We start from the raw sequence: 15,069 nt of genomic DNA, 5'->3' as shown, positions 1-15,069 counted from the left end.
CAGTGGCGCGAGACTGCCCCTTCTGGGCCATCTGTAACGCGCCTCAGTCTCCTGAGTCTGAATCACATGTTTCTAAAGTCGCTGTATACAGTGGGCCATTGATACCTGCTTAGATTTGGTTCCCACGTGTTTACCAAAATCCATGGATGTTCAAGTCCCGTTAAATACAGTGGATAGTAAAATGGTTACCTTTATATAAAATGATAAAATCGTGGTTTGCTTTTTGGAATTTATGTGTGTATGTGTGTGTGTGATTCAAGCTCCATATGCTTGAATCTGTGGATAAAGAATCTGTGGTTATGGAGAGCTGACTATAAATTCATGTCATTCAAACTGTTAGACACAACCAAAGACCAAGAATGCAAATAAATATGAACAAATATTTTGCTTTTTTAAGAATCAGCATTCTTTGGCAGGGTGACCCAAAGACAGTAAAAGATTATTTCTGTAGTTTGATTGAAATAATGCAGTTACACAAAAGTGTAATTTGGTTCATTTTCCACAAAATATTTTAATTGGACTTGTATTTGAATTGTGTTCTCACTTATTAAGTGTCTACATTTTTCTAAACTCAAGTTTGAAAAGATAACATAGGGCTTGCCCACTGGCTCTGCTAAATAAATAATAAAATAAACAATAGGAATGGGGGAAAAGGAGGAAAGCAACCTAGTTTAGGTTATAATGTGTGAAGACAAATAATCTCAGCAGTATCATCTGATCTGGATGGAGAATCTGCCATGAAATAGCTGTTCATCTCTTTGTTTGGCAAATCGGTGAGGAAGGGCAATATTTATATAATATATGGAGTGCAACCTGGCTTTAATACTTTTGGCTACAGTTCTACTTTTCACATGTTCTAGGATTAATTGGGAACAAATGTTGACCTAGAACAAACACAAATGCACCCATTCTCCTCTTTTTGAGACCTGTTCTCATCACTCACTCTCATCCCACTGTATTTTTCTTCTGCTATTTTCCTCCCCACCCACACTGCTCCTCTCAGAACTTTGATGACAACTAGGGTTGCCATAAATCAAGAATTCCGAACCGGGACAAATGTAGGACAACATTTTCAAATGTAGGACACTTTTTTAAAGCAGATCCAAGCCTCTCCCTCCCAGTTTCACTTTCCCCCCCAACCCCTTCGGGGGAGAGGAAATCCCCAGAAAGGAGAAGCCTGGGCAGCGGAGGACAAGCCTAGACCGAGGACGCAGGCTCCTGAGGGACTTGTGTGCTCGGCCCAGGCCTGTCCTCCGAGGCCACTCTCCTCTTCCCAGACCTCCCCTTTCCCCCAAAGGGCTCTTTGGAGGGAAGAGAAGGAAGGCAGGAAAGGAGAGGAGAGACCTGGGCACTAGCCCGGTCCTGCTCTTCCTGGACCTCCCCTTTCCTGCAAAGGGCTCTTTTTGGAGCCCTTTGAAGGGAAGGGGAGCAGGGAAGGAGAGGACTTGGCGGCTGTGGAGGACAGCCCCAGGCCTCTCCTCAGAGGCTTCATTTTCCTCAGGACAAAGGGAGAAGCCTGACCCAAGCAGGGAAGGTAAGTAGGGAACTAGGGAGGGAAGGGGGAGGCAAGGCGAGGGACTTTTGTCCCCAATCCAATGTCCCATGCTTCTTCACCGAGACTCTACTGTACACAGAAAGTGCACTTTGGGGGGGGGGACCTTTGAAAATGGGCACCCACCTCCTCCTCCTCCTCCTCCTCCTGTTTCCCCCTCCTCCTTCTCCTCGCCATGCACTAAGAAAGGGCACTTTTCCCTCCCCCTGGCTGGCCCAGAGTCTCACTCCTCCTCCTTCAAGGGTCTACCTCCTCCTTGAGGCTGGCCAATGGCAGAGTGGGGCTGGAAACAGCTCCGCTCCAGCTGCTGTGCCATTGGCCAGCCAGCCTCAAGGGGACTAGTGTTCCCTTTAGGCGCAATGGCTGCTGGCTGGGCCCAAACCCAGGATTTAGAGTGAACCGGACCGTGACCGTGCCAAACTGCAAAAACCGTTACAAGCATGGGCACAGCAGGGTTATGGCATCCCTAATGACAACAAATGCATTTTTGAAAGCTTGTTTGTTAAATGGAGTGGGGTATTGGACAATTTTTTTTGGTAGAGTTTCCAACAGACTGTGAAGTTGAAGGCTTTCATTGCCGGCATCCATAGTTTTTTGTGGGTTTTTTGGGCTATGTGGCCATGTTCTAGAAGAGTTTCTTCCTGACGTTTCGCCAGCATCTGTGGCTGGCATCTTCAGACAATGCTTGCCTGGAAAGGAGTTGGGTATATATATTGTGTAACCTGGAAAGGCAGGAGTGATTTGCATATGTATTGTTCTGTTGAAAACTCCCAGGGTCAGGGGTTTCCCAGCAGACAATAAGCACTAATCAAGCAGACACTAATCCTCTTCTGCAGACCCTCCCACCCTGAGGCCTGCCATTAGCAACAGAACAATACACATGCAAAGCACTCCTGCCTTTCCAGGTCACACAATATATATACCAACTCCTTTCCAGGCAAGCATTGTCTGAAGATGCCAGCCACAGATGCTGGCGAAACGTCAGGAAGAAACTCTTCTAGAACATGGCCACATGGCCCAAAAAACAACAACAAAAAACTATTTCCAACTAACTGTTAATGTCTTTCTCCCCACCCATGTTAATACCCATGGGGTGTTCCTATCTTTGGGAGAATGGAGCACCACTCATGTATTTCAACACTCCTCCTGTCAAGCAGAAGGGTACAATGCATGCTTAGACCTGACAGCAGAGGAAGTTGGGTCTAGGACTAATACCAATGCAGTTGGCTCTATCTTTGCTGATTTCTGGAATTTGCAGTGACTGCATCCCACAGCCCCAGTTTGCATCAGCTGCCACTGACACCACTCCCTTTCAGCACTTGTCTCTCTGCCACTGACACCAGTGGCATTTTATTTTGAGGGCTAATTGCTAGAGGGATGGATGTCATGGTGGGAGATATAATTTTTATTCATTAATTTTAATTTAATTTTAACTTATTTTAATTTTATTTATTAATACATTTTGTTTATTAATTAAATTAAATGGTATTCTGCCTTTATATAGCCCCTAAACAAGATTACAAATAGTATAAAATACGTAGAGCTTTTTCTAGTCTTCAGAGCACTTCACAGGCATTTTCTTGCTCACTACTGCTTATAACAACATTGCTATTCTCACCATTATTGTGGAAAGGGGACTTGATGTAGAAAAGGGGACTGAGACACAGAGAGGGAGGCTCACTGAAGGACACCCTGTAAATTCATTCTAGAGATCACATTCATATCAAGAGAATTCTCTGCATTTATTTGTTTAAATAGGCTTTCATATGTAATATTTTGATAGAAATAGGAATCATATGACACAAAGTTTGAGGTACATTCTTTTCATTTTCTGCAAAGCTTTTTTTTTTTAATTTCAATGACAAATCAAGATGGCATGACTAAAATGGCCAAGCAGAGAAGTCTTAGAATTTCCATTATGCAATTCTGGAGTAGCGCCAAGTGCAAACAGAGAAGCTGGTTGCATATGTGTGTGATCCAAGCACCAAACTATCTGAGACACTGAATCTGTGATTGAACATTTCCCATTTTTAAATTTTTTTAAATATCAAAAGACGGGAGATCTACTTGTGATGTATGCCCTGCCATTTAACTTGATCACAAACAATTTCTAAAATTCTTTAAAAGTCATTTTGGTATAATGGATTGCTATAGATGCTGTCACAATAATTATCCTGTTTTTTTGGTTTGCTTAGGATGGTTTTGTGCGGTGTTATAAAATAAAAGGCACAACATTTGAGATGGAAGACTGTCTGGATATGGAGGAGCCTATTATAAATCTTACCTTCTCCCCTGATTACATTTACCTATTAGTAGAAACAGAAAAGGTATGTTGTGCAAGGCAGTATTGCTAAATTAATTTCCTCGATTTTCAATTTATTAGAATTGTTTCATGTATCACATAATGAAGTGCATGGAGGAAATAACAGAGATGAGATTGTGCTTGGTGGTTAACTTTATTCAAACCATGGGTGTGTGTGTGTGTGTGTGTGTGTGTGTGTTAAAAATTCTAACTTGAATTGTGATAAGAAATCAGTATATTAATCACATCTAATCCAAAATATCTAACATTAATTGTGGGCATATGTTCCAGTAAAATTAGAGCATAATAGGACTTTTGTTCTTCACACTAGCACTTCTGGTCTTGTTTTCTTCTAGTACTCTCACTGGAGAGGTGTCTGTCTTATTCAGGTTCACACTATATAGTAGTAGAGGTTCAGTCTCCTTTATCTGAAATTCAAAATATTTCAAAAACCAAAGCATTTTTTCTTCAGTGGCTGAGATAGTGACACCTTTGCTTTCTGTTGGTTCAGTGTACACAAACTTTGTTTCATGTACAAAGCTATTTAAAATATTGTATAAAATTACCTTCAGGCTATGTGTTTAAGGTGCATATGAAACATAAATGAATTTTGTGCTTAGACTTGGGTCCCATCTCCACGATATCTCATTATGTATGCATATGCAAACACAAGTATTCCAAAATACACACCCTCCCCCCCAAAAAACCCCAACTAAAATCAGAATAGTCCTGGTCCCAGGCATTTCAAATAAGGGAGACTCAACCTGCATTGACCTAATTAATGCAAGCTCCTTGACCTCCTTGCAGCTATTACAAAAAGTTTTTGACAAGACTTGGTTAAAAATGCATTGGGATAAAATAAGGAGTAACAAAGCTAACAAATATAGCCAAAGAAACAAAGTGTTAAGAATAAAATAGGAAAGCAGTGGTAAAAGCTACAACAGATTTTTAAATAAATAATTTGTTTTTATTAATATTAAGACACACAAACATCAACACTTGACCCCCCCATAAAACATTTAACAAGCAAAACAGAACAAAATAAGCAAAACAAGCAAACATATAAACAAACATCCTGATGTATATATAGACCTTATCCACCACCGCACACATGTCTTAAAAATGACAAAGAAATACAACATAAAAGCTAACATTTGACTTACCACTTCTCTCTGACTGCCTTTTAAACTAGCAAAATAATCTTTCCACTTTAGTCTTCTTTTAATTTTCATTTATCTATTTCTATTTATTTATTTCTGATATTATTAATAAAAATCCTAACCATTTCTTTCCTAACCATTTTTTCCTAACCACAATTCAAAATTAAAAGCAATATAACCTATATATCAAATCCAGCACAACAGATATCTTCTTTTGGGGGATGAATATGTTCTATAAAGGGATCCCATGTTTTTGTAAATAGTTCCACTGAATTATTTCTCACCAATTTACACAGTTTATCTAAGAAAGCTAATTCCATGACCTTTTCTATCCAATCTAAATGTGTTGGTATTTTATCACTTGTCCACTTTCTTGCAAAAACCAATCTTGCAGCTGTAATGAAATAGGTTAACAAATTTTTGTGTTCTTTTATTTTTTTTTTATCTTCCAAATTCATCATATTCAACAAATACAATTCAGTTTCCATATTTATCTTAATTTTCAAGACTCTTTCTATCCACTTATTAATTTTGAACCAATGTTTTCTAATCCTTTTACATTTCCACCACAGATGAAAATATGTCTCTATCTCTTTCTTATACTTCCAACATCTATCAGATATTCCCCTGAACATCTTTGGCATTTGGGGGATGGGATTATATGCCATTTATATATTATTTTAATAGAAATTTTCCTTAAGGTTCTATGAACATGTAAATTTTGTCCTTTGATCCATATATCTTTGCAAATTATGACCTGTATCTGATGCCCAGCCTGTAAAACATACAGAGTTTTACTTGGGCTTTCTCAGTGTTAAATCTTCATAGGAATTTGTACATTTTACTATGCTATTGGTTATCTTCTGGATCTAATAGTATTTCAAACTCTGATTTTTCTCCCACATATTCAAATTGCTTTAAATCTTCTTTTGTTCTTTCTCTCAACTGATAATAACATAGCTACTGCTTTTAAAACCTTCATTCTATAATAGTTGCAGATCTTTAATCTTCCATTCCCACAGTTTTTTTCCTAATATCTACCTATATGTTATCCATTAAAAACTACAATAGTTTTTAAATGCCTAGAAACAAAAATAGCAGGTCTTTGCCTGGTGCTGGAAAGTTTGCACAATGGGCATAAGACCAATTGAACTTCTTTGAGGCATTTCCATAACTGGATTGGCATATCCTCTAGTATTATTAGCTGGTTTAATTTATCTAGTGATAGCACATATAAAAGGACATCTAAGTCCAGATTCTTTATATATTCTGCATTACCTTTTGTAGGGAAATAGCACAACTATGTCTTATCATAAATGATGGATATTAACCATGGTTCTAAAGTAGTAGTTAAATTTAAATGCAATTCTAGAGAAATAAATTAGAGTATAACTGACAGGGTTTTTTTTAATTCCTACTAGTTCATCCCAGCGAACTGAGGGCTTGTTGATCACTTTGAGATCAAATGGGATACTTAAAAATTGAGAGAGGCATATGTCATTATTTTAGATTAAAAAAGGCAAATGATATGACCATGTATCAAATACTTTGTCCTTCCTATAACAGATTACTTTCATTTAACAGGGATCACTCTGTGTTTTTAATCCTAATGATAATGAAGATGTTGGCCTGTTATTGGATGCAAGTCTAAATCAGTTTATAGGATCTGATTTTATTGTTCCAGGAACAAAGTACTGTGTGGTAAGGAATTCCTATTTTCCTTAAATCTGAGAGACTACGTCCTCCCATATGAGCCTCCCAGAAATCTAAGTATGGAGATTTTCACATGGGCAAAAGTGATGGGAGCATAGTGGGATGTTCCTGTCACTATCACACAATTGCACAGAGATCATCAGACAATGTTACAATAATAGCGTCAGTATCCCGTAAATAAAGAGGAATTCTCCAATCACTTTCCAGTGGATAAAAAGTGATGATAGAATTCCTCTTTTTTCATGGGATATTGACACAATTAGCAGGACTTCACACAGTGTCATCTTATAATCTTTACTCACTTGCATGATAGTGACGGGAGTATCTCTCTATGCTCCTGTCAGTTTTGCCCATGTGAAAATCTCTTATGTCAGGAGAGGCCCTATTATGCATTCCGCCACCCTGTTAAACTAAGCAGGTGAGTACACATGGCAGGCTTTCTCTGTAACAGAATACCAACTGTGGAATTCCCTCCTATGGGAGGTCAGGTTGGCTCCATTGCCTCTGAGTTTCTGGCAGCCAGTGAAGACTGGTATTTTGCTTGGATCTTAAAATTAGGGGTGTCTTCTTTTGCTGTTTTTTTAAAACACTGTCTGATTTTATAGCTGTTTTTAAAAAGAACTCTGGAGTGTTTAATTGCTATTTAATTATTTAATGGTTTAAAAGTGTTTTTACATGTATATATCTCAAGGCCTTCAGTCCTGTAGCAGTTAAGTTTACATAACATGCCCCTGCTACCTTAGTTACTACTCCTCTTGTTTCCTATTTACAGAATGTCCCCTTCTTTTTTATTGTAGTCTGTCGCAGAGTCAGGAGAGGTGCATATTTGGCAGCTGGATGATGGTGCTTTTGTCAGCAAACTGTCTCTACATGTTTTGGTATGCACAAATGGAAACTGAATTTGTAATTCATGAATTGTTTCTCTCTCTCTCTCTCTCTCTCTCTCTCTGTGTGTGTGTGTGTAAGTGGACCCTTCCCTTACGCGGGGGGTCTGTTCCAGACTCTCCCTCCACATAAGGGGAAAAGCATGTAAGCTTGCGCCTCATTGAAAACAATGGGCCGTGAGCCCACAACACCTCAGTGCGCAGGCCACAAGCAAGTGCACCATTGTTTTTCCCCCATGCGGCTTCTGCATAAACTGGGAGCCATGTGCAGTGCAGATGCACTCTGTGTGTCTCTGTGTGTGTGTATGTATGCAAATTGATTGCTACTGTATAGAATGAGAAGCATAATATTTTATATGTATAGATTCACAGTTTGCTGTTTTACTTGAGACATTTTTGAGAGTATCTAAACCTTGCAGATTTAGGGGGTGTGTTTTCAGGGAACCCAGCCGTGGAAAAGCTCTTCTTCAGAAAATAAAGATACTTGTTAGCATCCTAAAACCCCATGGGATTTATCTTTGGGAAATGAAATGCTGTTTGTTCTTTTCCTAGGTCACTGTAATGGCCTGTAGCCTGTCCTCTCATTGTGTTGCAGTGGGAACGGGAAAGGGTCATGTCTATTTCATAGATGTTACTGAAGTTGAAACTCCTAGAGTGATTCACCGAGTTCTCCTGTCTGAGATTCCTGTGAAATTTCTCCAGTAAGTAGGTCTTAGCATTAAAAAAAGGGTACGATCCTAGGCACAAGCAGGAGCCCATTAAATATGTGATACTTGAGGATGGTGTATGTTAGAATTTCAGGACCTTTGACACCTCCAAGATATCAATAAGGTGATCAGGAGCTTTAGGCCTTCTTGGAGCACTGCCCTTCCCAGGCTCCACCTCTTCATGGTGAGCAGAAGACTGTAAAGAGATAGTTCTTGGGTTTGCATCTGGCACTTTCACTCAAGTCCCACACGATTCATTACCTGCTGTGAGAAACAGATATTGATGTGAATGAGGGGGCCCTGAGTTCCTCCGGAGAATATAACTCAGGGAATACTCTTTCTCAGGGATATCCTGGCTAATAGCCTTTATCTCATGCTCAATATAAGGCCCTCGGCCTGGATGCACCACTTTCCTAGTGTGCATGAATAGTTTTCCAGATACAGTATTTTCCCAGTGGAGCTGGTGGCTTCCATGTCAATGGAGCAGTAAATCCATTCCAGGCTTTAGTCTGAACGTTAAAGAAACTATCCAAGAGGCTGAACCTCTTATGAGTAAAGGGTACAGCTTCTTGGCTTCCTCTTTTAAAGTTCAAACCAAATCCCACATGGTTCAGTCACCCACAGATATGGAAGCCACCAGCTATCACTGCTTGTTCCTCTTCCTGTTATTCTCTTTGAGTCCAGCTTTCTGTTCACCACTGTGCACAGCTAAACGTAGACAAAACTCTTGATCTGTTTCAAACTGGAACTCTTTTTAGCCTGTATGATGCAGCAGGTATTTCATTTTATGGTATAAGTAGAAGTAAAAGCTATACTCATTCCATTGATAAAATCCAGGTATATGTTAACAGGAGGGGTGGGCAATACTGCCTTTGCAGTTCCCAGTCTCTGCAGGAGCCTCAGACCAGTTTTTTTTCCTTGCAAGAAGAGGGGGTGAATTGCCTCTCCTTGATGCTCCAAGGAATGCCAGCTCAGCATTTAAATAGATTGCACACTCCCTTGCTCTATTTACCATTGTTTAACAAGTTCTTGGCCTCAGAGGGAGAGATCAGGTAGACCCAGCAACATCAGGGACTGCCTGAAGGAAGAGGCCCCTCCCTCCTCAACTGTCATCTCGGCCTCAGAGGGAGCCATCAGGCAGACCAGCAACATCAGGGACTGCCTGAAGGAAGAGGCCCCTCCCTCCTCAACTGTCATCTTGGCCTCAGAGGGAGAGATCAGGCAGACCCAGCAACATCAGGGACTGCCTGAAGGAAGAGGCCCCTCCCTCCTCAACTGACATCTTGGCCTCAGAGGGAGCGATCAGACAGACCCAGCAACATCAGGGACTGCCTGAAGGACGAGACTTCTCCCTCCTTTGTCACCTTGTATTTTGTATTGCATTATGATTTTTACTGTATACCGCTATGATCATTGCGGAATAGCGGCCTATAAATAAAATATATTATTATTATTATTATTATTATTATTATTATTATTAAGTTGTTTTTTAAAACCAAGAGAGTGAACTTCAGACTACTACTTTTTGTTCAGGATTACTATTCTATTTGGTTGGTTGTTTTCTCTCCCTCTCTTTTCATTTTGGTTGCTCCAGAGAGTCCCTGGACAGAAAATAAGCTCCAAAACTCACAGGTGCTAACTCCTGGTTTAGAGTTGTTTTACTTCCTCTGTCCCTGTAATCGCCAAATCTCGGCAGATAGGAAGGGGCAGTTAAATATCCCCACCCCCACATACTGATTGAAATGTTTCGGGAAACTGGACATGGGTATGAGCTTATGCTTACATGTGCAGTCCCCAAGCCAAGATCAGATGCCACCTTAAGGTCTGAAAAGGTTATGCTCTCCTGGTTTAGATGATCAGCTGTAGACTAAGGCAAAACCTAAGTATTTGCTCCATCTTGCACTAACCCCAAGGTTAAATAAACTGTGTTCAAAATTTGCATTGTTCCTTTTGCACAATTGGAATGACTGTAGTCATTAAGGATTATTACCAGTTGCCATGTTTCACGTTATAAGCTATCTATGTTGATGTATCTCTTGTTTTTTTCTTTTCAAGCTATGAACAAAGTGGTCAGTTTCTCATAGCATCGAATACAAATGGACAGATCTTTATTTTAAATGCTTTTCCTTCAAAATTATTTGAAATCCTTGGGTGTATAGGTAAGAAAATTCAGTTGGTATTTATTTCCTGAATGTGTCAGCTGTGAATATTAGTAGATGTGATTTATTGTGTGAATTTAAAGCAAACAGTTCTTTGTAGGAACCAAATGATGTTATTAAAGAATGGTATTTTGTTTCATAAGTCCAAGAGAAAGTATCATCTTGCCTGCATGCCACCATTTAAACATGATTTCTAGAGTGTGAATTTTTGCAAACATGTTGAATTTTTGCTAACATTTATTACTTTGAAAATTAAGAAATAAGTCAATGTGTGTTTATGTTTGTATAGTTTCTACAGGTGTAGTAGACGTTCTGGAACACTGGCAGAAATGCATGAATTGCTGTTTCTAAATAATTTGTGTGACTCAAATTTGAGCACTTTTTAGTTAACAACTAATGTCCTAATACCGAGCATATTTATTCAGATCTTTTGAAAACACTTTTACAGCACAAATGAGTAGTAATAGATGTCCACTACCAAAAGCTAAAAGCTGTGCCATGATCCAAATTTGCACCCCAACAACTGCATTTAGGGGCTTATCACATTAAAAAAGAAAGACAAAAGGCAGTGAGATAGAAGCAACTTTATGCTTACCTTACCACATGCATTGTTGTACTTCTGTACTCTCTCCAGAGGGAGCCAGTCATAAATACATGGCTTTTGCCAAATGGATTTTTCCAGCAGGATTAAAGCCATGTGTTTACAATTATCTCCCTTGGCAGTAGAGCGGAAGTGCTTCATGGGCATGCAAGAAAATAAGCATAAAGCCATATCCATTTCTCTGTCTCTCGTCTTTCTTTTGTAATATGATAAACCCGTAAATGCATTTGTTGGAATGCAAATTTGGATTGTGGCTCAGCATTGGGAAATATAGATTGAAACCTTCACTCTCCCCATTCTGTTTTTCCAATCCAAATGTAAGCTGTGACTTGTCTTAAACTAACAGTCAAAACACTTAGGTCTTACAACAATGTATTGATATTTAAAATGGTCCTTAATGGGGAGAAGGATGGTTTATTCCCCCATTTGCTTTGTTATTGTTTACAGTGATGTTATAACACACTTCAAAATTGTTGGGTATGAAGAGGGGTTGATTCTGAAATAATTTCAGTGGTAGTTATTTATTTATTTATCACCTTTCTTCTGGAGTGGGAACCAAGGCAGTGATATACATAACTGGGTTAAAGCTTGAAGCTATAAGCTGTTATCTAGTTGTGTACACCTGCTGGATTCTGTTGCTTTCACAAGTGAAATCAGATCCCATCCTGCTGCTCACCAGGCACTTCATAAACTAGCTTTAGAGAGTTGGGAGATATCCTAGAGCAGGTTTTTCAGTGCCCCAGAAGCACTGAGGAACAGGGCAAGAACATCTGGATCCCAATAGCAAAAACAACAATTCTGTTCACAGAGCCATAGAATAAGAGTTGGAAGGGGCTTCATGGGCCATCAAGTCTAACTGCCTGTTCAGTACAAACTCTCCAGCTAAGTATCCCAGAAAGCAGCTGTCCAGCTTCCTTCCAAAGAAAGATACCTCAACACCTCTCTAGGCAATTGGTTTCATTGCTGAGCTGCTCTTAAGAAGTTATTTCTCATGTTCAGTTGAAATTACTCTTCCACAACCTCAAACCATTAGACCCAGTCCTACCCTTTGGGGTAGCAGAGAACAGGCCTGCCCCCTCATATCTGTGACAGCCTTTGAGGTATTTTAAGGCCTCAATCATGTCAAACCTCAGTCTTCTCTTCACCAGGCTGATGATGCCTAGCTTCGTCAATCTTTCCTCATATGTTTTGTTTTCCATACATCTTATTATCCCTATTGCTTTTCCCTGAACTTGCTCTAGCTTATCTATATTCTTCTTAAAGTGAGTCACCTAGAACCTAAAACAATACTCCAAATGAGGCCTGACCAGTACAGAATATATTGGGACTATTACTTACCCTTTCCCAGTCCTTTGGCATCTCATCTGTCCAAGATTTCTTTAAAATGATGGCAAATGGTTCAGAGATACATCAGCAAGTTTTTTCAGTACTTTGGGATGCAATTCATCTAGTCCTGCAGATTTGAATTCGTTCAGGTTAACTAGGTGATCTCTAACTAACCTCCTGTCAATCTTGATTTGCAAGCCTGATCACACGGTCTTCATTGCTTGTTGGAAGCACATGCTTCTCTTTTTGGTTAAAAAACTGAAACAATATAGGTATTGAGTTTGCCTGTTCACTGTGATCTGTTAGTATTTTTCCATCCTTACTGAACAGAGGGCCCCACTGTCTGCTCGATCATGCCTTTGCCTCTAATGTGCTTTCTTGTCTAACCAGTCTCCACTCATTCTGAGTTTTAGCTTTTTGTATAATATTCCTGCAAGCTTGGGCTACACGTCTGTACTCTTCCTTGGTGATTTGTCCTTCCTTCAATTCTATATATTTATCCCATTTTCTTTTTACTTCCTTTTTGAGTTAGCTATACAACCATATTTGCTTTTTGAGATGTTTCCTATTTTTGTTCTTCCATGGATTGCTTGTGATTGTGCTTTGTACAACTCCTTCTTCAAGAACTGTCACTCTTTTTCCTTTTGCATATATAGCCATGGGATTCCACCCAGTAATTACCTGAACTTGTGAAAATTTCAGCTTTCCTGAAATCCTAGGTCTGTGTTAGACTACACTCTTCTTAGCCCTGTCCCACAATTACAAATTCTTAAGTATCATTGTTAATAATGTATCACTGTTGATAATGATAATTTTTTACTTGTTCTAAGGGAGGAGTAAGTATCATTTTACTTTTGAGGGCTATGTGTGTTGGTAGATGGGGTAGTCAGCATCTTCATATCTGCAGGTTAGATGAGCCAGCAGTGGACAAGGCCTGAACTAGTGGGTGAAGGCAACGCTCATATGCTGTTTGGTTTCTTCTTTCTCTTTCTCTCTCACACACCCACTTTTTCTCACATGTAAATTAATACAAATACTCATGAGGAGGACATACACAGCAAGTTTAGCCCAGCCATTTATTCACATCATTAAGCATGTCTGTAATAATCAGGAGCTGGGGTGTGTGCAATTCATATGTGAAGAAGAAACCACTGGGATACATACCCAAACATTATAGTCTTCCCTATCACAGTCATACCCCCATCCATTTGCCAAATAGCTGATTACAAGAGAAGGCAACAAATTGTCTAGGGCAGAGTTCACATATATACCTTGTTCAAGCTAAATAAATTTGTGTATTGACTGGTACCTGAGTGAGCAGTGGCTTGGGAACCCTATGTATGGTATCATGAATTCAAAAGATACAAATGTGATCTGCTAACTAAAGAATAATAAATTTATGTATGTACTGTAGTTAATATGTTATACATTAGTAGATGGAAATAGGCTTTTAAGTGCTTTGCTTGGGCTGAACTGTTGACTTCTTTTCATTATAGAAATGAGCAGTGAGATTATTGACCTAACTTCAGTCTATGACATAGACAAGGATAAAACTGAAGTGATTGTGCTGCTTTGTCCACCAGAGATCAAAAGGGCAAGGATAGAGATATTTAATCTTCAGGCAAATATCACTACTGGTAAAAATTAAATCTTGTATAAAGTTATGTTGTTATGTCCAGTGCTAGCATTTATTTCAACAGTTGTATGGACTAATAGCAAAATTATCATAAACTGGATTATTATGGAATTGCAATGTCACCATCCACACAGTAGAGGGAGAAGTATCAGCACTCAGGAAATTATAAATTCTGAGTTCTAGACTAAAGGCACCCGATTCCATCTGATCTTTGAAGCTAAGCATGGTTAATACTTGGATGGGAGGCAGCCAACAAATACCAGGTTCTGTAGGCTATATTTCAGAGGCAGGAACTAGCACAATCATCTCTACATATTCCTTGTCTAAGAAAACCCTATGAAATTCATTGGTTACCATAGAAATAGCAAGTACATTTCTATACCTCTTCTCAGTGCATGTAAGCACTCTGTAAGCGGTTTACAGTGTGTAAGCTAATTGCCCCCGGCAAGCTGGGTATTGATTTTAGAGACATATGCAAGGATGCAAGGCTGAGTGGACCCTGGAGCTCTGTCTGGAATCAAACTCACAACCTTGTGGCTGTGCGTGGCTGCAGTACTGGCATTTAACCACTGTGCCGCTCATGGCTCCCCCTTGCCATAAGTCAACAGGTGGCTTGAAGACTCATATACACACACAAAGTGATGCTCAAACTTCTATAGCAAAGACTTTTACCATGTATGGAGCAAGAAATTCCTGACATCCATGCTGGATTCAGGCTGGGTTCAGGAAAGGAAGAAGCACTAGGGTGAAGCACGTATTACAAACATGCATTGGATAATGGAGCCCAAAAAAGACTTTCAGAAGAAAACCAGCCTGTTCTTTATAGATTATAGCAAAGCCTTTGGTTGTGTAGATCATGAAAAACTATGGCTTGCTGTTAAACAAATGGGTGTGCCACAACATTTGACTGTCCTGATTAGCTAGGCCATCTGGACAAAATATGGAGAAATGGAATGGTTTCCAGTTGGCAAAGGGGTTAGGCAAGGCTACATTTTATCACTCTATCTGTTTAACATGTATGCTGAATGT

At 39.5% G+C, this 15,069-nt stretch overlaps 1 protein-coding gene across 4 annotated transcripts in view; it reads left to right on the top strand.

The window, feature by feature from the left end:
- Positions 1 to 15,069, top strand: part of CFAP43 (cilia and flagella associated protein 43) — a 74,590-nt gene that overhangs the window by 14,904 nt on the left and 44,617 nt on the right. For 3 of the 4 annotated variants that reach the window (XM_089509827.1, XM_089509826.1, XM_089509829.1), the window contains exons 9-14: positions 3,748 to 3,879; positions 6,599 to 6,715; positions 7,525 to 7,605; positions 8,164 to 8,312; positions 10,374 to 10,477; positions 13,901 to 14,041. In XM_089509827.1, coding sequence (XP_089365953.1) covers positions 3,748 to 3,879; positions 6,599 to 6,715; positions 7,525 to 7,605; positions 8,164 to 8,312; positions 10,374 to 10,477; positions 13,901 to 14,041 — 724 coding nt within the window. The remainder of the gene's footprint in view (positions 1 to 3,747; positions 3,880 to 6,598; positions 6,716 to 7,524; positions 7,606 to 8,163; positions 8,313 to 10,373; positions 10,478 to 13,900; positions 14,042 to 15,069) is intronic. The other variant, XM_089509828.1, reaches the window with a different exon arrangement.

The sequence above is a fragment of the Sceloporus occidentalis genome, unplaced genomic scaffold (genome assembly GCF_023333645.1).
Source record: "Sceloporus occidentalis isolate IW3139 unplaced genomic scaffold, rSceOcc1.0.p SCAF_2, whole genome shotgun sequence".
NCBI lineage: Eukaryota > Metazoa > Chordata > Lepidosauria > Squamata > Phrynosomatidae > Sceloporus > Sceloporus occidentalis.
This window is presented reverse-complemented; position numbering and strand designations above follow the sequence as displayed.